The following is a 16,141-nucleotide window of genomic DNA, read 5'->3' on the forward strand; positions in this document are numbered from 1 at the left end:
GTCAGGCTCGTCCCCACGTTTCCGCGTGTCTAAGCGCATGGATCTATCATTATATAATTCCCTCAGTGTACGGGGCAAAATGAAGACGGAGAAAGACAGTTCGAGCTGACGCAGAAGTGGACAGAAATCTACGGGAGACAAGAGATGCGATGCGCTCCGTTGCGCTAATAAATAAACGCACGTGTGTGTTGTATCAGTCCGCACGGGGGAGTGCGCATGCGCACTTCCGCCTGCGTTCTCAAATCGGCGAAAAATCGTCCATACCGCCTTTAATGAAACACAAGTTGTCCAATGATATTGTGCTACATGGTTGTAATACATATTGTAAATAAATGACACAATCAATACACACACCAACAAATTTGTTGTCTGTATAAATCAATTTTAATCATTTTTTTTTAATGTATAATGTGTAATGATTTCCCTTAGTCAATCCATTTATTACATAGTTCAGTTAGTCATATTCTTAAAATATTTTGTTTTTTATCTAATTTGCATTTTAACTAGTACTCCACAAAGAACTAAAATATGCTGTGGAATTTATTTTGTCATTGGCACCAATTACTGAGGCTACACAGTGGAGATTGATGCGGGTTGGTTTTTCAGGGCTGCCGGTCTTGGACGCTCATCAGTGTTATTACTGATTAGTGATGAGTCAGAGAGCTGCCCAGGGAGAGGCCCAAAGCCCAGTCCAACTGCAGCAGCAACAGCACATGTGTCCACGGCTAATCACTGCCTCAATCCCACTGCTCTCATCGGAAACCATGTGCTCCCTCTGAGAAACACACCGCACAAAATTAGCAGTTAGCAGCACAGTGCAACTAGTGAGATATTAATAGAAATAGAATGTGTTTATGTTATATTTGATCATTGTTAGCTAAAAGTCAAGGTCTTGTATAAGCTGGACACTTTTCTGTTATAAGCCTTTGTCACGATTGGTCCCGCCTCGTTCTGGTTGCCGTAAAAGTGGTGATCGTCACGTCTCGTTCCATTCAATATCTGTGGGAATTAGCCGAGTCTTACTCAAATAATATCTCATTACAGAGAGCAGATGTATAGTAACTGGCAGCATGTTAAGCCTTTTACGTACAATGTAAATATGTTATTGGAGGATACCTACATGTTTTATAAATGTACCAGTAAGTGTTTTTGTCTCAAAGCTAAAGGCTAACATACATTAACTTAAATATAAACTGGACAAACTTGATAAAAGTACATAGAATGCAAATTTGAGTGTTGTTATAAAAAGGTTTGTTCAGTTTGTGGTGTTGTGTTAACATTATTGATTACAATGATGTATTGGATAGTAGCATCAGCTTAGAGAGAAAACCACTATAAAAAATATAGATTTCCTCAGGCGAAGTATTTACATGGTACATAAAGGTCTTAACGTGCTGCCTGTCATTCTATCTGTAACTCGCTCTCGGCTTTGTGTTTTATTAATTATTGATTTAGTTTAGAGTTACTAGTCTAATTCCCCATAAATAATGAATGTAGCAGGAAGTGGAGCTAAGTATTTTTAAGGCAACCCGGAGCTTGGATCTGTCACAAAGTGCCCAATAATTTGTCTATATTGATAATAAATAGATTGAAATGGTAGATATGAGAAACCTTTATTGTTTTTTGTTATGTAATAGTAAAAGTATCATGGATTGAGTTAAATGACAATTTTTCTGCATTCATTACAACAGTGGAGGCAAAAAATAAGGTTTTCTCACCTCACAGTTAGGACAGAACACCTGGTATTTAGACACAGAATGTTATTTTATACCAATTACAGACAATAGTGTGTCTTCCCTTTTTATAATGAGCTTCTTCTAACCAGGAAATCAGATTTGTGAATTGCCTTAAACTCTTTAAGGCAAAAAAGTGGCAGATTTTAAATAATAATTTCCCCAATAATTCATGCCACAACTATTTTTATTGTAGTTATTTGTCAAGAACTACCCTCTTGTTGCCAGTGGAAAATGAAACAAGAGGCCAGTTTTGAAGCTGAGAGCTGCAGGCACCATCAACATCTAGTCTGCACAGCTGCCTGGCTCCTAGAAGTTCAGAATCAATGTAATCATAATGAGAAATTTCCATACACAAGGAGGCTCGAACTATTTATCTCCACACTGTTCGCCTCAGCTTACACCTGTGCGTGCTTGTTGTATAAGTGTCATTACACCAGCAATCTCGCTCACTAGCCAGCTTCTTTATCACTGTCTACGCACTGACGCTGTAATGAGCCAAACTTTCTACTTGTGTAAGACGGGAAGTTAGCAAAGGTTTTCAGGTGGCCTAGTTTTAGAAGGAGCTTTGTGTGGTTGGGTTTTATGCATAAAAACTGAAAATGAAGTTCCATTGAATGTTATTAGCTTAGTGCTGCATGAAATTGTACATATTATTAATATTATTATGGTTTAACTGTGTGGGTTAGTCATTATTCCTCTCAACAAGATCTTTAGTTTCATTCCTGGAATTTCATGTTAGGAGGAAGCAACGGAACAATAATTTTTTTTAGATGAAACCGGTCTTTCTACAATACAAAATAATATCGGATGGTATTCAAACTATCCAACCATCCATCCATCCATCCATTTTCTGCCGCTTTATCCGGGGCCGGGTCGCGGGGGCAGCAGTCTTCTTTCTCCCCAGACACTTCTCCCCTCCAACTCCTCCGGGGGGATCCCGAGGCGTTCCCAGGCCAGCCGAGAGACATAGTCTCTCCAGCGTGTCCTGGGTCTTCCCCGGGGCCTCTTCCCGGTGGGACATGCCTGAAACACCTCCCGAGGGAGGCGCCCAGGAGGCATCCGGAACAGATGCCCGAGCCAACCTCAGGTGGTTCCTCTCGACATGGAGGAGCAGCGGCTCTACTCCGAGCTCCCCCCGTGTGGCCGAGCTCCTCACCCTATCTCTAAGGGAGCGCCCAGCCACACGGCGGAGGAAACTCATTTTGACCACTTGTTTCCGCGATCTTGTTCTTTCGGTCATTACCCAAAGCTCATGACCATAGGTGAGGTCAGAACGTAGACCGACCAGTAAATAGAGAGCTTTGCCTTTCGGCTCAGCTCCCTCTTTACCACAACGGTCCGCTGCACCGATCCACCTGTCAATCTCACGCTCCATCCTTCCCTCACTCGTGAACAAGACCCCGAGATACTTGAACTCCTCCACTTGGGGCAAGGACTTCCCACCCACCTGAAGAGGGCAAGCCACCTTTTTCCGGTCGAGAACCATGGCCTCGGATTTGGAGGTGCTGATTCTCATCCCTGTCACTTCACACTCGGCTGCAAACCGTCCCAGTGCATGTTGCAGGTCCGGGTTTGATGGAGCCATCAGGACAACATTGTCTGCAAACAGCAGAGATGGAATCCTGTGGTCCCCAAACCGGACACCCTCCGACATCTGACTGCGCCTAGAAATTCTGTCCATAAAAATGATGAACAGAACCGGTGACAAAGGGCAGCCCTGGCGGAGTCCAACATGCACTGGGAACAGGTCTGACTTACTGCCGGCAATGCGAACACAGCTCCTGCTCCGGTCATAGACCAGAACCGGGACCGGACAGCCCTGAGCAAAGGGCCCCGGAACCCGTACTCCCGGAGCACCCCCCAAAGGACACCCCGAGGGACACGGTCGACAGCCTTCTCCAGATCCACAAAGCACATGTGGACTGGTTGGGCAAACTCCCATGAACCCTTGAGCACCTGATGGAGGGTATAGAGCTGGTCCAGTGTTCCACGACCGGGAAGAAAACCACTCTGCTCTTCCTGAATCCGAGGTTCGACTATCGGTCGGATTCTCCTCTCCAGTACCTTGGAATAGACCTTACCCGGGAGGCTGAGGAGTGTGATCCCTCTGTAGTTGGAACACACCCTCCGGTCCCCCTTCTTGAACAGAGGGACCACCACCCCGGTCTGCCAGTCCAGAGGCACGGTCCCCGACCGCCACGCGATGTTGCAGAGACGTGTCAACCAAGACCTACAACATCCAGATACTTTAGGTACTCAGGGCGGATCTCATCCACCCCCGGAGCCCTGCCACCGAGGAGTTTGCGAACAACCTCAGTGACTTCAGCTTGAGTGATGAATGAGCCAGCCTCTGAGTCCCCGGTCTCTACTTCCTCTTCGGAAGACGTGACTGAGGGATTAAGGAGATCCTCAAAGTATTCCTTCCACCATCCGACGACATCCCCAGTCGAGGTCAGCAGGCCTCCACCCGCACCGTAAACGGTGTTGGTGAGGCACTGCTTCCCCCTCCTGAGGCGCCGGACGGTTTGCCAGAATTTCTTTGGTGCCGACCTATAGTCCTCCTCCATGGCCTCCCCGAACTCCTCCCAGGCCCGGGTTTTTGCCTCTGCGACAGCACGAGCCGCGGCTCGCTTGGCCTGCCGATACCTGTCGATGACCTCCGGAGACCACAAGCCAGAGTGGCCTGATAGGCCTCCTTCTTCAGTCTGACGGCATCCCTTACTTCCGGTGGCCACCACCGGGTTCGGGGGTTGCCGCCACGACAGGCACCGGAGACCTTGCGACCACAGCTCCGAGCAGCCGCATCAACAATGGAGGCGGAGAACATGGTCCACTCGGACTCAATGTCCCCAACCTCCCCCGGGACATGGGAGAAGCTCTCCCGGAGGTGCGAGTTGAATACCCTACTGACAGAGGGCTTCACAAGACGTTGCTAACAGACCCTCACAATGCGCTTGGGTCTGCCAAGTCTGTCCGGCTTTCTCCTCCGCCAGCGGATCCAACTCACCACCAGTTGGTGATCGGTTGACAACTCTGCCCCTCTCTTCACCCGAGTGTCCAAGACACGCGGCCGGAGGTCAGATGACACGACAACAAAGTCGATCATTGACCTCCGGCCTAGGGTGTCCTGGTGCCATGTGCACTGATGGACACCCTTGTGCTTGAACATGGTGTTTGTTATGGACAATCCGTGGCTAGCACAGAAGTCCAATAACTGAACACCGCTCGGGTTCAGATCGGGGAAGCCGTTCTTCCCGATCACCCCTCCCCAGGTGTCACTGTCATTGCCCACGTGGGCGTTGAAGTCCCCCAGTAGAACAACGGAGTCCCCGGTCAGTGCACTGTCCAGTACTCCTCCCAAGGACTCCAAGAAGGCCGGGTACTCTGCACTGCTGTTCGGCCCGTAGGCCGCCACAACAGTGAGAGACCTGTCCCCCACCCGAAGGCGGAGGGACGCGACCCTCTCGTTCACTGGGGTGAACTCCAACACGTGGCGGCTGAGCTGAGGGGCTATAAGCAAGCCCACACCAGCCCATCGCCTCTCCCCGCAGGCAACACCAGAGAAGTGGAGCGTCCAGCCCCTCTCGAGGAGATGGGTTCCAAAGCCCAAACTGTGCGTGGAGGTGAGGCCGACTATATCTAGTCGATATCGCTCAACCTCCCGCACAATCTCATTTCTCTTTCCCCCCCAGCGAGGTGACATTTTCTGTCCCCAGAGTTAGTCTCTGTGTCTGGAGATCTGGTCGCCGAGGCCTGGCTCCAGGATGGGGCCCCGGTGACGCCGATCCGGGCGACGTAATCGGCCTTGTTTGTGAACTCATCATAAAGGCCTTCTGAACTTCTAAACTATCCAACCAATGTATTATAATTTCCTGCAGTAATGCATCAGTCAGTGTTGAGGGCTGCTCATTTGTGGCAAAAATCATAATCACTATAATTTGGCTCATAAATGATAATTATTTCAAACTAAATTAACCTGTATAGTAAGTTTAGCATTTTTTTAAAGCCTCTAGATTTAGAAATGACTTTGTTTGTTTGAGGATTTGCAGAAGTTAATGACGGTATTTTTGATTACACAATTTGTATAACTGAAATCACAATTATAAATTGTATTGATGTGTCTACACTATTGCAGGTGAATGAGTAAATGTCCTGGTACGTGAATTGCAAATGTTTCATCTGGTGTTTTATACGTTGTATAAATTAACTAATGCCATACACCACCATAAATAATTCACCTCTTAACTAGCGCCTTTGTCAAACCCATGAATAAATCAATATATCTGAAGCATTAGTAGCTGCGTGACTTCTATGATGGACAGGAGACATAAAGCTTTACCCGTGTGATGTAATAATTTGTTCTCTTTGTCATTGGTCAATTGAGGATTTACGCAGCTCGCATGATGCATTGCCCTCTGCACACCGGCGTGATGGGCATCTTAAGCGCTGTGTGGACTGAGCTGTGAAAACAGGCCTCTATGGGAGACAATTAGCTGGCCCCACACGCTTGACCTTGCCTGTGACCCGTGTGGCCCTTATTACCCGAACTCATCTAAGGTGCGGCCCGGCGATTTAATCCTTATTGATCAATACCCCTCTAAGACGTCTTAATATCCAAGTGCAGGCCATCCCTATAAATGCATGTAGTGTGGTGAATTAGCACTGACTGGGCTGAATAAATAGAAATCGAATATAAATAGATTAACCTGCAAAACATGATTGTAATTAACCAGTTATGGGTTTAAAAGGTTTGAAGTTGATACTATTAACAAAAAGTGTAGATGCTTATTACTGGGTATTGCCTGGTTCTTCACAACACAATACGCTTCTCGATACCCGGAGCTTGATATGTGTCCTGTTACATGGATAGCCCATAAAACTGGTGTTTACAAGAATATTCAATTTCATAATGCCTTTTAATATCAGAATACAATTGCTGTTATAAAAGTTATTTTTTCAGCTCGGCAGATTCAAACTTTATGTAGTCATCAGGTTAATAATTGTTTAACTTTGTAATCATTTAATGTGGTTTAAAAGTATCACGATACTCATCTCTGCATCGATACGCATATTATTGCCAAGAAGTCCGTCATGATATATTGCTGTATCGATATTTTGAGTACAGCCCTAGTGATGCTACACTTCTATTTTAACTAAGAATGAATTGCTTACTTTGTATTCTAACCGGGTTCATAGATCTGACCTCTAAATAGTCCTGGTGATGTCAGCTGCTTGTCTTCATGGAGATATACGAGACAAGTTACATAGTGCACCTTTAAAATATGCTGTATATTTACATTTTGCACAGCGTTCCAACTTTTCTTAATTGAATTGTACAGAAAGTTTATGACTGAAGCGAATGAATGGACACCATAAGCCTCCACTGTGCGGCTGCTTAGTGCCAGTGAAATATGTGTGGAAATTGTGAAATGACAGTGTTTCCCTGTTTTTTGTTAGTCATTGTTTCCTGCAGCTCCAGTCTATTACTCATGCCGCTTGCTGCCGCTGCCTGTTTGCTGTCACACATGTGCAGGCATAATAAAGTATCTTCTTTTTATCCTTGCTGTCTATCTGCTGCAACTCGAGGAAGTGTAGAATCATTGCTGTAGTGTCCACTGACCAGGGTCTGACGAAAACAAATGCATTCTCTATTATTTACTGTATATGTTATTGTGCAAAGTCTTATTAAGGCAAGTTTATCCGCCCAATCCCCATCTGCAGAGACGGTCGTGACCTTCTGCCTAAATCATATTACTAACAATGACCAGTGCCAGTCAGACCCCACTGCAGCAGCACATCATTACACAGACTATACACTATATAATAGAAGCTGCAGGGAGACTGGAATTCTGGGGGTAGAAAATGGGTTTCGTTTAACTCGGTTCCTCAAGAAAAAAAAATAGAAAATGCATAAATCAAAATAGTGTCATGTATTTGGGTTAAAAGATTAATACGTTAGTCCAAAGCTGTAAATACGTTCATGGTCGCGAAATAAATAGATACATTTCATATTATATACTGTTAAAAAAGTTTTAAAATGTTCAGAGTAAGTGCTCTTGCAAGCACATAGAGGATCTTTGACTTTCGTCTTTGTAAGTATTTGTATGTTCACAAGCAATTAGTTTGAGATTACAGATGTTTTTATTGGATCAATTAATTTAAAATTGTGGTTATTACATGCAGCTAACTGTGACAGCTTTATTACATGTGCAGAAGCTAGCTACCTAGTTTGTAATGTGCATTATTTCTGTATGATTCAGTTACATAAATACAAGAGACCTCCATAGAAGCAAGAAAAGTAAGGCCCTGTTGATAAGGGGTTTTAAACATATTATACAAATACAACTTTAATTAGCGTTTAAACAAGTGTTTTCTCTTTAGCTTACTCAAAGTTGTATTTAGATTGATTCATGCATGAGTAATCCTGTGTTGTCCTGCATTTTAGGCTCCAAGGCTCAGAAAATTCCTGTTTTCACCTAAGATAAGATAAGATAAACCTTTAATGTCCATACAAGGGGAAATTTCGTTGTTACAACGCAGTAGAAACAGGAGGAAAGGACAGATTATAGGACGTTTCAAAACACACTCTTAATAGAACTCTTATGAACAAAACAAAAAACTGTTATTAACAAAACTCCTCTCCTATCTTAATAGGGAATGGAGGGGGGAAATAAAATAAAATAAAATAGATAATAAAAATACAAAATAAAGATAAAAATCAGATAATAATAATAAAATAATGATAATAGAATGAAATAAAATAAAGTATTAATAGCTAGCACAAGACTAGGTAATACTATTAGCAGGTAAGTAAACCGTATAAAAAAAAAATAAAAAAAAATAGAACGCTCTTATTTACAGGTATTGCACATGGTTGATTCAGTATTGCACATGAATATGATGGTATTGCACATGGTTACATCAGTATTGCACATGTTCAGGGCTAGCAGTGTTTGTTGTAGAGTCTGACAGCAGCAGGAAGGAAAGATCTGCGAAACCTTTCCTTCACACAGCGAGCGTGGATCAGTCTCTCACTGAAGCTGCTCTCCAGAGCGGACAGAGTGTCCTGCAGGGGGTGAGACTCATGGTCCAGCATAGATGTGAATTTAGCCAGGACCCTTCTGTCCCCCACCTCCTGCACCGAGTCCAGAGACGGAGCTGGACTTCTTGGTGACTTTGTCCAGCCTCCTCCTCTCCCTTTCTGTGATGCTGCTGCTCCAGCAGACCACACCGTACAGGAGGGCTGATGCCACCACAGAGTCATAGAAGGTCTTCAAGAGTGGCCCTGTCACTCCAAAAGACCTGAGTCTCCTCAGGAGGTAGAGCCAACTCTGGCTCTTCCTGTACAGTGCGTCTGTGTTATGAGTCCAGTCCAGTTTGTGGTTCAGATGAACACCCAGGTACTTGTATGAGTCCACTCTCTCAATGTCCCATCCCTGGATGTTCACTGGTGAGGGGACAGTAGAGTGGCGTCTGCGGAAGTCCACCACCATCTCCTTGGTCTTCCCCGCGTTGATGAGGAGGTGGTTCCGCTGACACCAGTTCACAAAGTCCTGCGCCAGTCCTCTGTACTCCGCATCATCGTCGTCCATGATGAGTTCGATGATGGCAGAGTCATCAGAGAACTTCTGCAGGACACAGCTGTCCGTGTCGCGTCTGAAGTCTGCAGTGTAAAGGGTGAAGAGAAAGGGCGCGAGGACAGTGCCCTGGGGCGCCCCCACACTGCAGGTCCGAGTGTCAGACACACAGTCCCGGGCTCTCACAAACTGGGGTCGGTCCGTGAGGTAGTCCAGGATCCACTCTGCCAGGTCATACTCCACACCAGCCATCTCCAGCTTGTCCCTCAGGAGCAGCGGCTGGATGGTGTTGAAGGCGCTGGAAAGATCGAAGAACAGGATCCTCACAGAGCTGCCAGGCTTTTCCAGGTGAGAGAGAGAGCGGTGCAGCAGGGAGATGACGGCGTCCTCCACTCCGATGCCAGGCCGGTATGCGAACTGCAACGGGTCCATGGCTGAGCTCACGGTGGAGCGGAGGTGGTCCAGGACCAGCCGCTCCAGTGTCTTCATCAGGTGGGACGTGAGAGCCACCGGCCTGAAACTGTTGAGGTCTTTGGCGCGTGGTGTCTTGGGCACAGGTACCAGACAGGAGGTCTTCCAGACCTGTGGTACCACCCTCAGCTTCAGGCTCATGTTGAAGACATGCTCCATAACTCCACACAGTTTATCTGCGCAGGACTTAAGGAGCCTGGGGCTGATGCCGTCAGGTCCTGCTGCCTTCCTCACTTTAATCCTCTTCAGCTCACTCCTCACCTGTGCTGCTGAGACAGTCAGTGGTTGGCAGGGGGATTGTGTGCTGGGGGGATGGGTGAGTCCAGGTGAAGTGGGAAGCTGATGGGCCAGAGCAGAGGTGTGAAGGGGAACGGGTGTGGGCCATTGTCCGGCTGTCGAAGAGAGGGCATGCAGCTGTGCAGGGGGAGGGGCGGATGATTGATCAAATCTCAAAAAGTGCAAATTTAAGTCATTCACCCACTGTAGATCCCCCTCTGTCTGGGCAGGGGGGGGGTTGAAGCCTGAGATGGTTTTCAGGCTCCTCCACACTCCCTGAATGTTCTTCTGCTGCAGCTGCTCCTCCATCCTCCTCTTGTAGCCGGCTTCCGCCTGCCTGATCTTCCTCCTCAGCTCCTTCTGCACAGTCCTCAGCTCCTCCTTGTTCCCTGACCTGAAGGCTCTCTTCTTCTCCTTCAGCAGAGCCTTCAGTTCACGGTTAATCCACGGCTTGTTGTTTGGAAAACACCGCACCGTCCGGGAGGGAACGGTGTTCTCAAAACAAAAATGTATGCAGTCTGTGATGCACTCTGTGATGGTGTTGAAAGACCTACCTTCTATCCCTGCCCACATTATATAAGAAAAAAAAATCAAGACTCGAAATGATACATGTAGGGTTCTAAAATGTCACTTAGCTCCTCAGAAGATGTAAATGTCAATCTGCTCTTTGCTACAAATGTCACTATGAAGAGACGGGGCTTTATCAGTTCAACAGTTTTGAACAAGGAGAATTTGTAACGCCCGTAACACACTGCACGGGCATTATGGAGTGGAACGGCAAGCCAAGTGCCTTGCGCCAGGCTCGTTTCACTTGCGGCTACTTCAGCAGATTTGAGTTTGCAGCCAGCACGCCAAAGTACCGCGAGTACCTAACCAGTACACAGAGATGGTGAAGCTTAACATATTCTGCATCTTTGGCATCTTTGGCTTGGACAGACCAGATCTATGGGCTTTAGTCTAGACTTTACCATAGAGAGGAACAGAGACAGCAGCTGCAGTCGCTTCTATCACTTGCTCGCTGTCTGTCGTCTCTCTGCTCTCCGGTCTATTTCGGGCGTAAGCCGTTTTATGTCATTATTGTGGTCCACAATAAACAAAAAAAGTAAAAGATGATTTACTGTTATACTTTTAATGCATTGCTACTTGGGGAAAAAATCCTTTCTAATCGAACTTCATTAGAATTTCAGATTTTGTTAAGGCTTCCAAAGATTTTTGTCCCACCTATTTAATACGTTGTAGGCTTTCTTATTAAATGAACCCGCATTTTTATTTGGTTGTATAATTTTATCCACTTCCTCGTCAAAAACAACCTACACAGTGTCCAGTCTACAGCTCATGTTTGGGAGTCGCCTCTTAATTTGAATTTTAATTGGATGTTCTTTCATCTGAAATCAGGTGACAGCGGGCTGATTCGTCCGGGGGATACACAATGGCCAAGCTCATCTCTTGTAAATGAAGCCTTGTGGGTCCGACAGGCCTCGTGACAATACTCACAATCTCCTCCAGCTCATCACTGCTCTACTATTGATATTAGTGTTCCATATTCATCCTTTTATTACTTATCGCCATGCACTTATTCATATCAAGGCGTGCAGGCTGCTCAAGGGGCCGGGTTTGTCTTTGCAGTGAGCGCTTGCTACTTTGTTGTTTTAGATTGTGGATGTGTATGAAAAAATGCTCAAGGGGAAAAGTCATGCTGCCAGTTTTAACTCGTCTGGCAGCTTGACATGGAGGTATCATGCTGCACTTGGCGAGAGAAAGAATGTTTCATCTGACACCGTCACTGTCACTCTGCCTGAGAACCCTCACAGACAATGATCAGCAGCACTTGATTACGGCTGTTAAAGGCGCAATGGACGATTTTTCGGCGATTTGAGAACGCAGGCGGAAGTGCGCATGCGCACTCCCCCGTGCGGACTGATACAACACACACGTGCTTTTGTTTATTAGCGCAACGCATCGCATCGCATCTCTCGTCTCCCGTAGATTTCTGTCCACTTCTGCATCAGCTCGAACTGTCTTTCTCCGTCTTCATTTTGCCCCGTACACTGAGGGACCTATATTATGATAGATCCATGCGCTTAGGCACGCGGAAACGTGGGGACGAACCGCACGCGGCTGCAGGTGAGCGGTAGGTGTGTTTTATGATTGATACGTGGCAGGACTAATGATTTATCCACGCCACGAGGAAATATGATAAAAAAATTGCTGAAAAAAATCGTCCATTCCACCTTTAAGTGGCTGAGGCTGTGTTTTCAGTTGTCTAATATGGCAGTTATTATGCAAAATAAAAAATCGAAATTCTGACAAATATACAAAAATATGTAAGAATATGTGCAGCGTAAGATGCAATACCTTTATTTTTATTAGCTTGTTGTGTAAATTCTGTATTGATTTGAATCTTAACAAATGTTTTCTACAGCTTGCTATATAGAAACAGAAATGAATGTTTTATCACCTGCATTTAGCTGCAGTTCCAATATTGAGACGTTGGCTCCCATAGGTTCATCCAGTGAACCCTGTTGCTTTAACAAATCCTGGAGAGAGACAGATTACTAGTGTGACCTACATTTCTTTGGCATTATACCCCCAGCCTCTTTCTTTCTATTGGCTGGTCGATCAAAAGTGGAGGATTATGGCTCTATGGACTTGTGTGCATATAAAGGGGATTAAAAGTGTCCTTTTGAGTTTTAATATTGTAACAGCATTCTGACTTTGTTAATCAATGTCTTTGTTGTGTTTTAGGTTGGCCCACATAAACAGTACAGTCTGAACATTGGCTTTGGGCTGCTCCAGATGACACATTATGAGAAGCATGTGAAAGAGGATAAAAGCTAGGACAGAGGAGACATGGGGACCCTATTGTTTGATGTAATTGGAGTCCTGACTACCTTTGTACTGTGCTTTATCCACATGCACCACTCTCAGCCGGTTTGCAGCAGGCAGAGCTCTTCTGAATGGCATCCAGGACAAGACAAGGTGCAATTGAATTGGACCCTGGCAGGGGACATTTGCAGGAGCTTTTCGGAGTGTTGGGAGCCTCAGAGGGTGAACATTTCACGCAGGACAGAATCCCCGCAGTTATGCCCTCTCCAGCTGCAGCACGGAGACACACTGCTCATGACGGCTGATGAAACACTCAAACAATATGGCTTCAGGATCCTCAATGTGTCAGAATCCAACTTTGAGAGCTGTACAACTACGCAGACAAAAGACCAGTTTCTGTTCCCACATAATCTAAATGAAAGTCTGCAAGTCGAGGCCAATTGGCTCGTCCCGGGAAATCATTACTTCATAGCTGTTCATGACCAAGACATCCAACTGTGCAAACTGGGCCTGAGAATCAACATAACGGTAAAAACGCAACTCTGCCATGCGGCTCCTCTGCTCCAGCTCTGTTCTGGGAATGGTATTTGTCAAACAGGGCTGTGGGATAGAGCATACCACTGCAGGTGCCGTCACCACTACTTTGGTCGCTTCTGTGAGAAGTTTGATGTTTGTTTGGCTAACCCCTGTAAAAACAAAGGCATCTGTTTGAGCAATGGAACCACAGATCTCCACGACAAGACTTTTAAATGTCTTTGTCCACCACATTTTACAGGTAAGTACAATATATTTATGGGCTGTTAAGGTCGTAATCAAAACCACAATCCTTTCAATTTAATATACGAGATATAATTGATTCATTACAGTATATTTTGCCATTCAAGTTTTAAAATCCAATGTAGATTAGACGTGTGGCTTTGCTCAAGGTTATGGTGTGTTGGACTAAATGAGCTTCTATATCTTTCAGAACTTTTTTTTTTTTTTTCAATTAATCAGTTTTTGTTACTAATTGGGACGGGGATTGTAATGATTAAATGTAATTATTTGCACAGACTTAGTACTGTATTATGTCAGTCAATAAAAAAAAAATGAATTTGAATGAATTGAATTGAAATTGAATGGCCTAACTTAAATAATTGGCATGACCTGTACATTCTATTTGTTCAAGCTTTGACAATGATTTTGTTTTCAGGGGTGACCTGCTCTGAAATTATTGGGAGAGAACACTGTGAGAGGATTTGTGAAAATGGGTCGTGTGTTCAAGTATTTCCGAGCTCCTTCAGATGCATCTGTGACTCACAAAGCTCCGGTGAGTTTCCCTCTGCTCCTGGTTATAATAATAACTGTAGTAATTGTATTTTTTTTTTACAACCTTTACCATTAATTAAATCAAGTCAGTTGTCAAAGGACTTATTTATGCAGATGTGGTTGAATGAGATGTCTACATCACAGCTTGTAGTTTCATAATGTTATATTCATTGACAATAAGTGGCTTACGCTTACAAGCAGTGAAAGTACCCAAAAGCAAGCTGCTGTGATGTACATGTAGTATTACAATCATCACTAGTATGTGCATGAATACATAAATAACACATGGAAATATTTGCTATTAAATAATCTTCAACAAAACATGTTTAACAAAGACTCCAAAATGTGCCAAGGTTTTATGACTCAGGCAGAGCATTAATTGGCACAGGGAATGTTAATGTACTGTACTTAACAAAATACTATACTACAATAACAGGTTGTCTTCAAGCAATATAATCTTGATCAAACAAAGTCAAAATGTACTATTCACAGGCCTTTCGAGATTCTCAAAAGTAAAAAAGAGCCCTTCTACTACTTAAACAACTCTTTACTTAATAGCCACAAAAGGCCAAAAGTACACTGAAGCTGTTGTGACTACTGGCATCATACAATAATAAACTATAATAAAAAATAATAATTGCACAGCCTAAATGTCTAGCAATTAGGTCAAAACTATTTTTTTCTTGCTGTGTGGAACAAGGCCACACACTGTGCTAAACTGCAGGTGTATTTTATCCATGCACATCACCGAAAATGTTTCTTTCTCTAATATCCGTGTTGTTCATTTTAGTTTCTTGTTTAATATTTAAATTGCGGCTGATTATTTCGGCTGGAGCTCGACATGGAGACTTCCTGATGACACATTATCTCTTCAGCCATTAGATAACAAATCTGCACTTGCTCCAGTATTAGGGCTAGGTTAATTACTTTGACACACAAACAAGATGCAAGTCTGGTTGTTGCCCTCAATATCACTGTCTGGTGTACGACCAAGGTGCACTGAACCTTCTCAAGACAACTCCAGGTGGCTCTTCAGTGATTCATTGTTTGGTTGGAGCACCATTTGTCCTGGCACCATCCGTGAACGTCATCATTTTGCATCTACTGTTCCTTTGTAGATGAGGTTTGAAGGTTACTTTGTCCAGAGCTTCCGTTAGGGCTGTTTTGCAGGCAATACAAAGACAATAATAGGGCAGAATAACGCATTTATTTTTGCCTATGTTCCCAGTAATGTATGGGTTTTCTAATTTGGTTGAAAATTGTTGTTGTTGTTGTTGTTGTTGTGTCTTGTAATAAACTCGATATTTACTTTAATGGTTGCCTGGTTGAGGCATTTCCAATGTTATTATTTTAGCGGGCCAGAGCTTGTTATAATTTAAAACCCATGTTATTCCTTTTGGATACATTTCTTATCTATCCAAGTGTTTCAGAGTGAATACAATCTATCAGTTTCAATTGCAATTACAAAACAAGCATGTGTAAAAGTCCTCATCTGAAAGGAAACTGAAACAAATGAATTAACTTTATGATACAATTGAGTATCTTTACTCTGTTCAGAGTGTACTGTACATAACCATAGTCATAGCCAATAATTTTACATACAAGTTTTGTTCACCTATTTTTTACCCTACTAGTCTACTGCACAGTGAGTATTAGATGTAAGTCTATATGTATAGTTATTTATCTAAACAAATAACACATAATCTAATTTTATTATCTTTATTTGGCTAATTTAAAAAAAAAAAAAAATTCAAGATTACCGTACATTGTCCCTTGCTTTTCATGCAATAGACACTCAAAGGAAGATTATATTTTGTATATTAATCAAAACACTATTTAAGTGTTTTCCAAATAAAAAGTGTATATCTGAATAAACAAATGTCTGTTACTTCTGCAATATGGTGCAACAGTGAATAATAATAGGGAAATATAAACTATGATAAAATC

General features: G+C 43.9%; 1 protein-coding gene across 1 annotated transcript in view; it reads left to right on the forward strand.

Annotated features, from left to right (window-relative positions):
• Nucleotides 1-16,141, forward strand: part of eys (eyes shut homolog) — a 196,090-nt gene that overhangs the window by 5,504 nt on the left and 174,445 nt on the right. Inside the window, exons 2-3 of the mRNA XM_072437256.1 lie at nucleotides 12,806-13,661; nucleotides 14,079-14,195. Coding sequence (XP_072293357.1) covers nucleotides 12,911-13,661; nucleotides 14,079-14,195 — 868 coding nt within the window. The 5' untranslated portion in view covers nucleotides 12,806-12,910. The remainder of the gene's footprint in view (nucleotides 1-12,805; nucleotides 13,662-14,078; nucleotides 14,196-16,141) is intronic.

Source organism: Eucyclogobius newberryi, unplaced genomic scaffold, assembly GCF_026437365.1.
Source record: "Eucyclogobius newberryi isolate DKJ021-1_F unplaced genomic scaffold, fEucNew1.0.hap1 SCAF_8, whole genome shotgun sequence".
NCBI classification, from domain to species: Eukaryota; Metazoa; Chordata; class Actinopteri; order Gobiiformes; family Gobiidae; genus Eucyclogobius; species Eucyclogobius newberryi.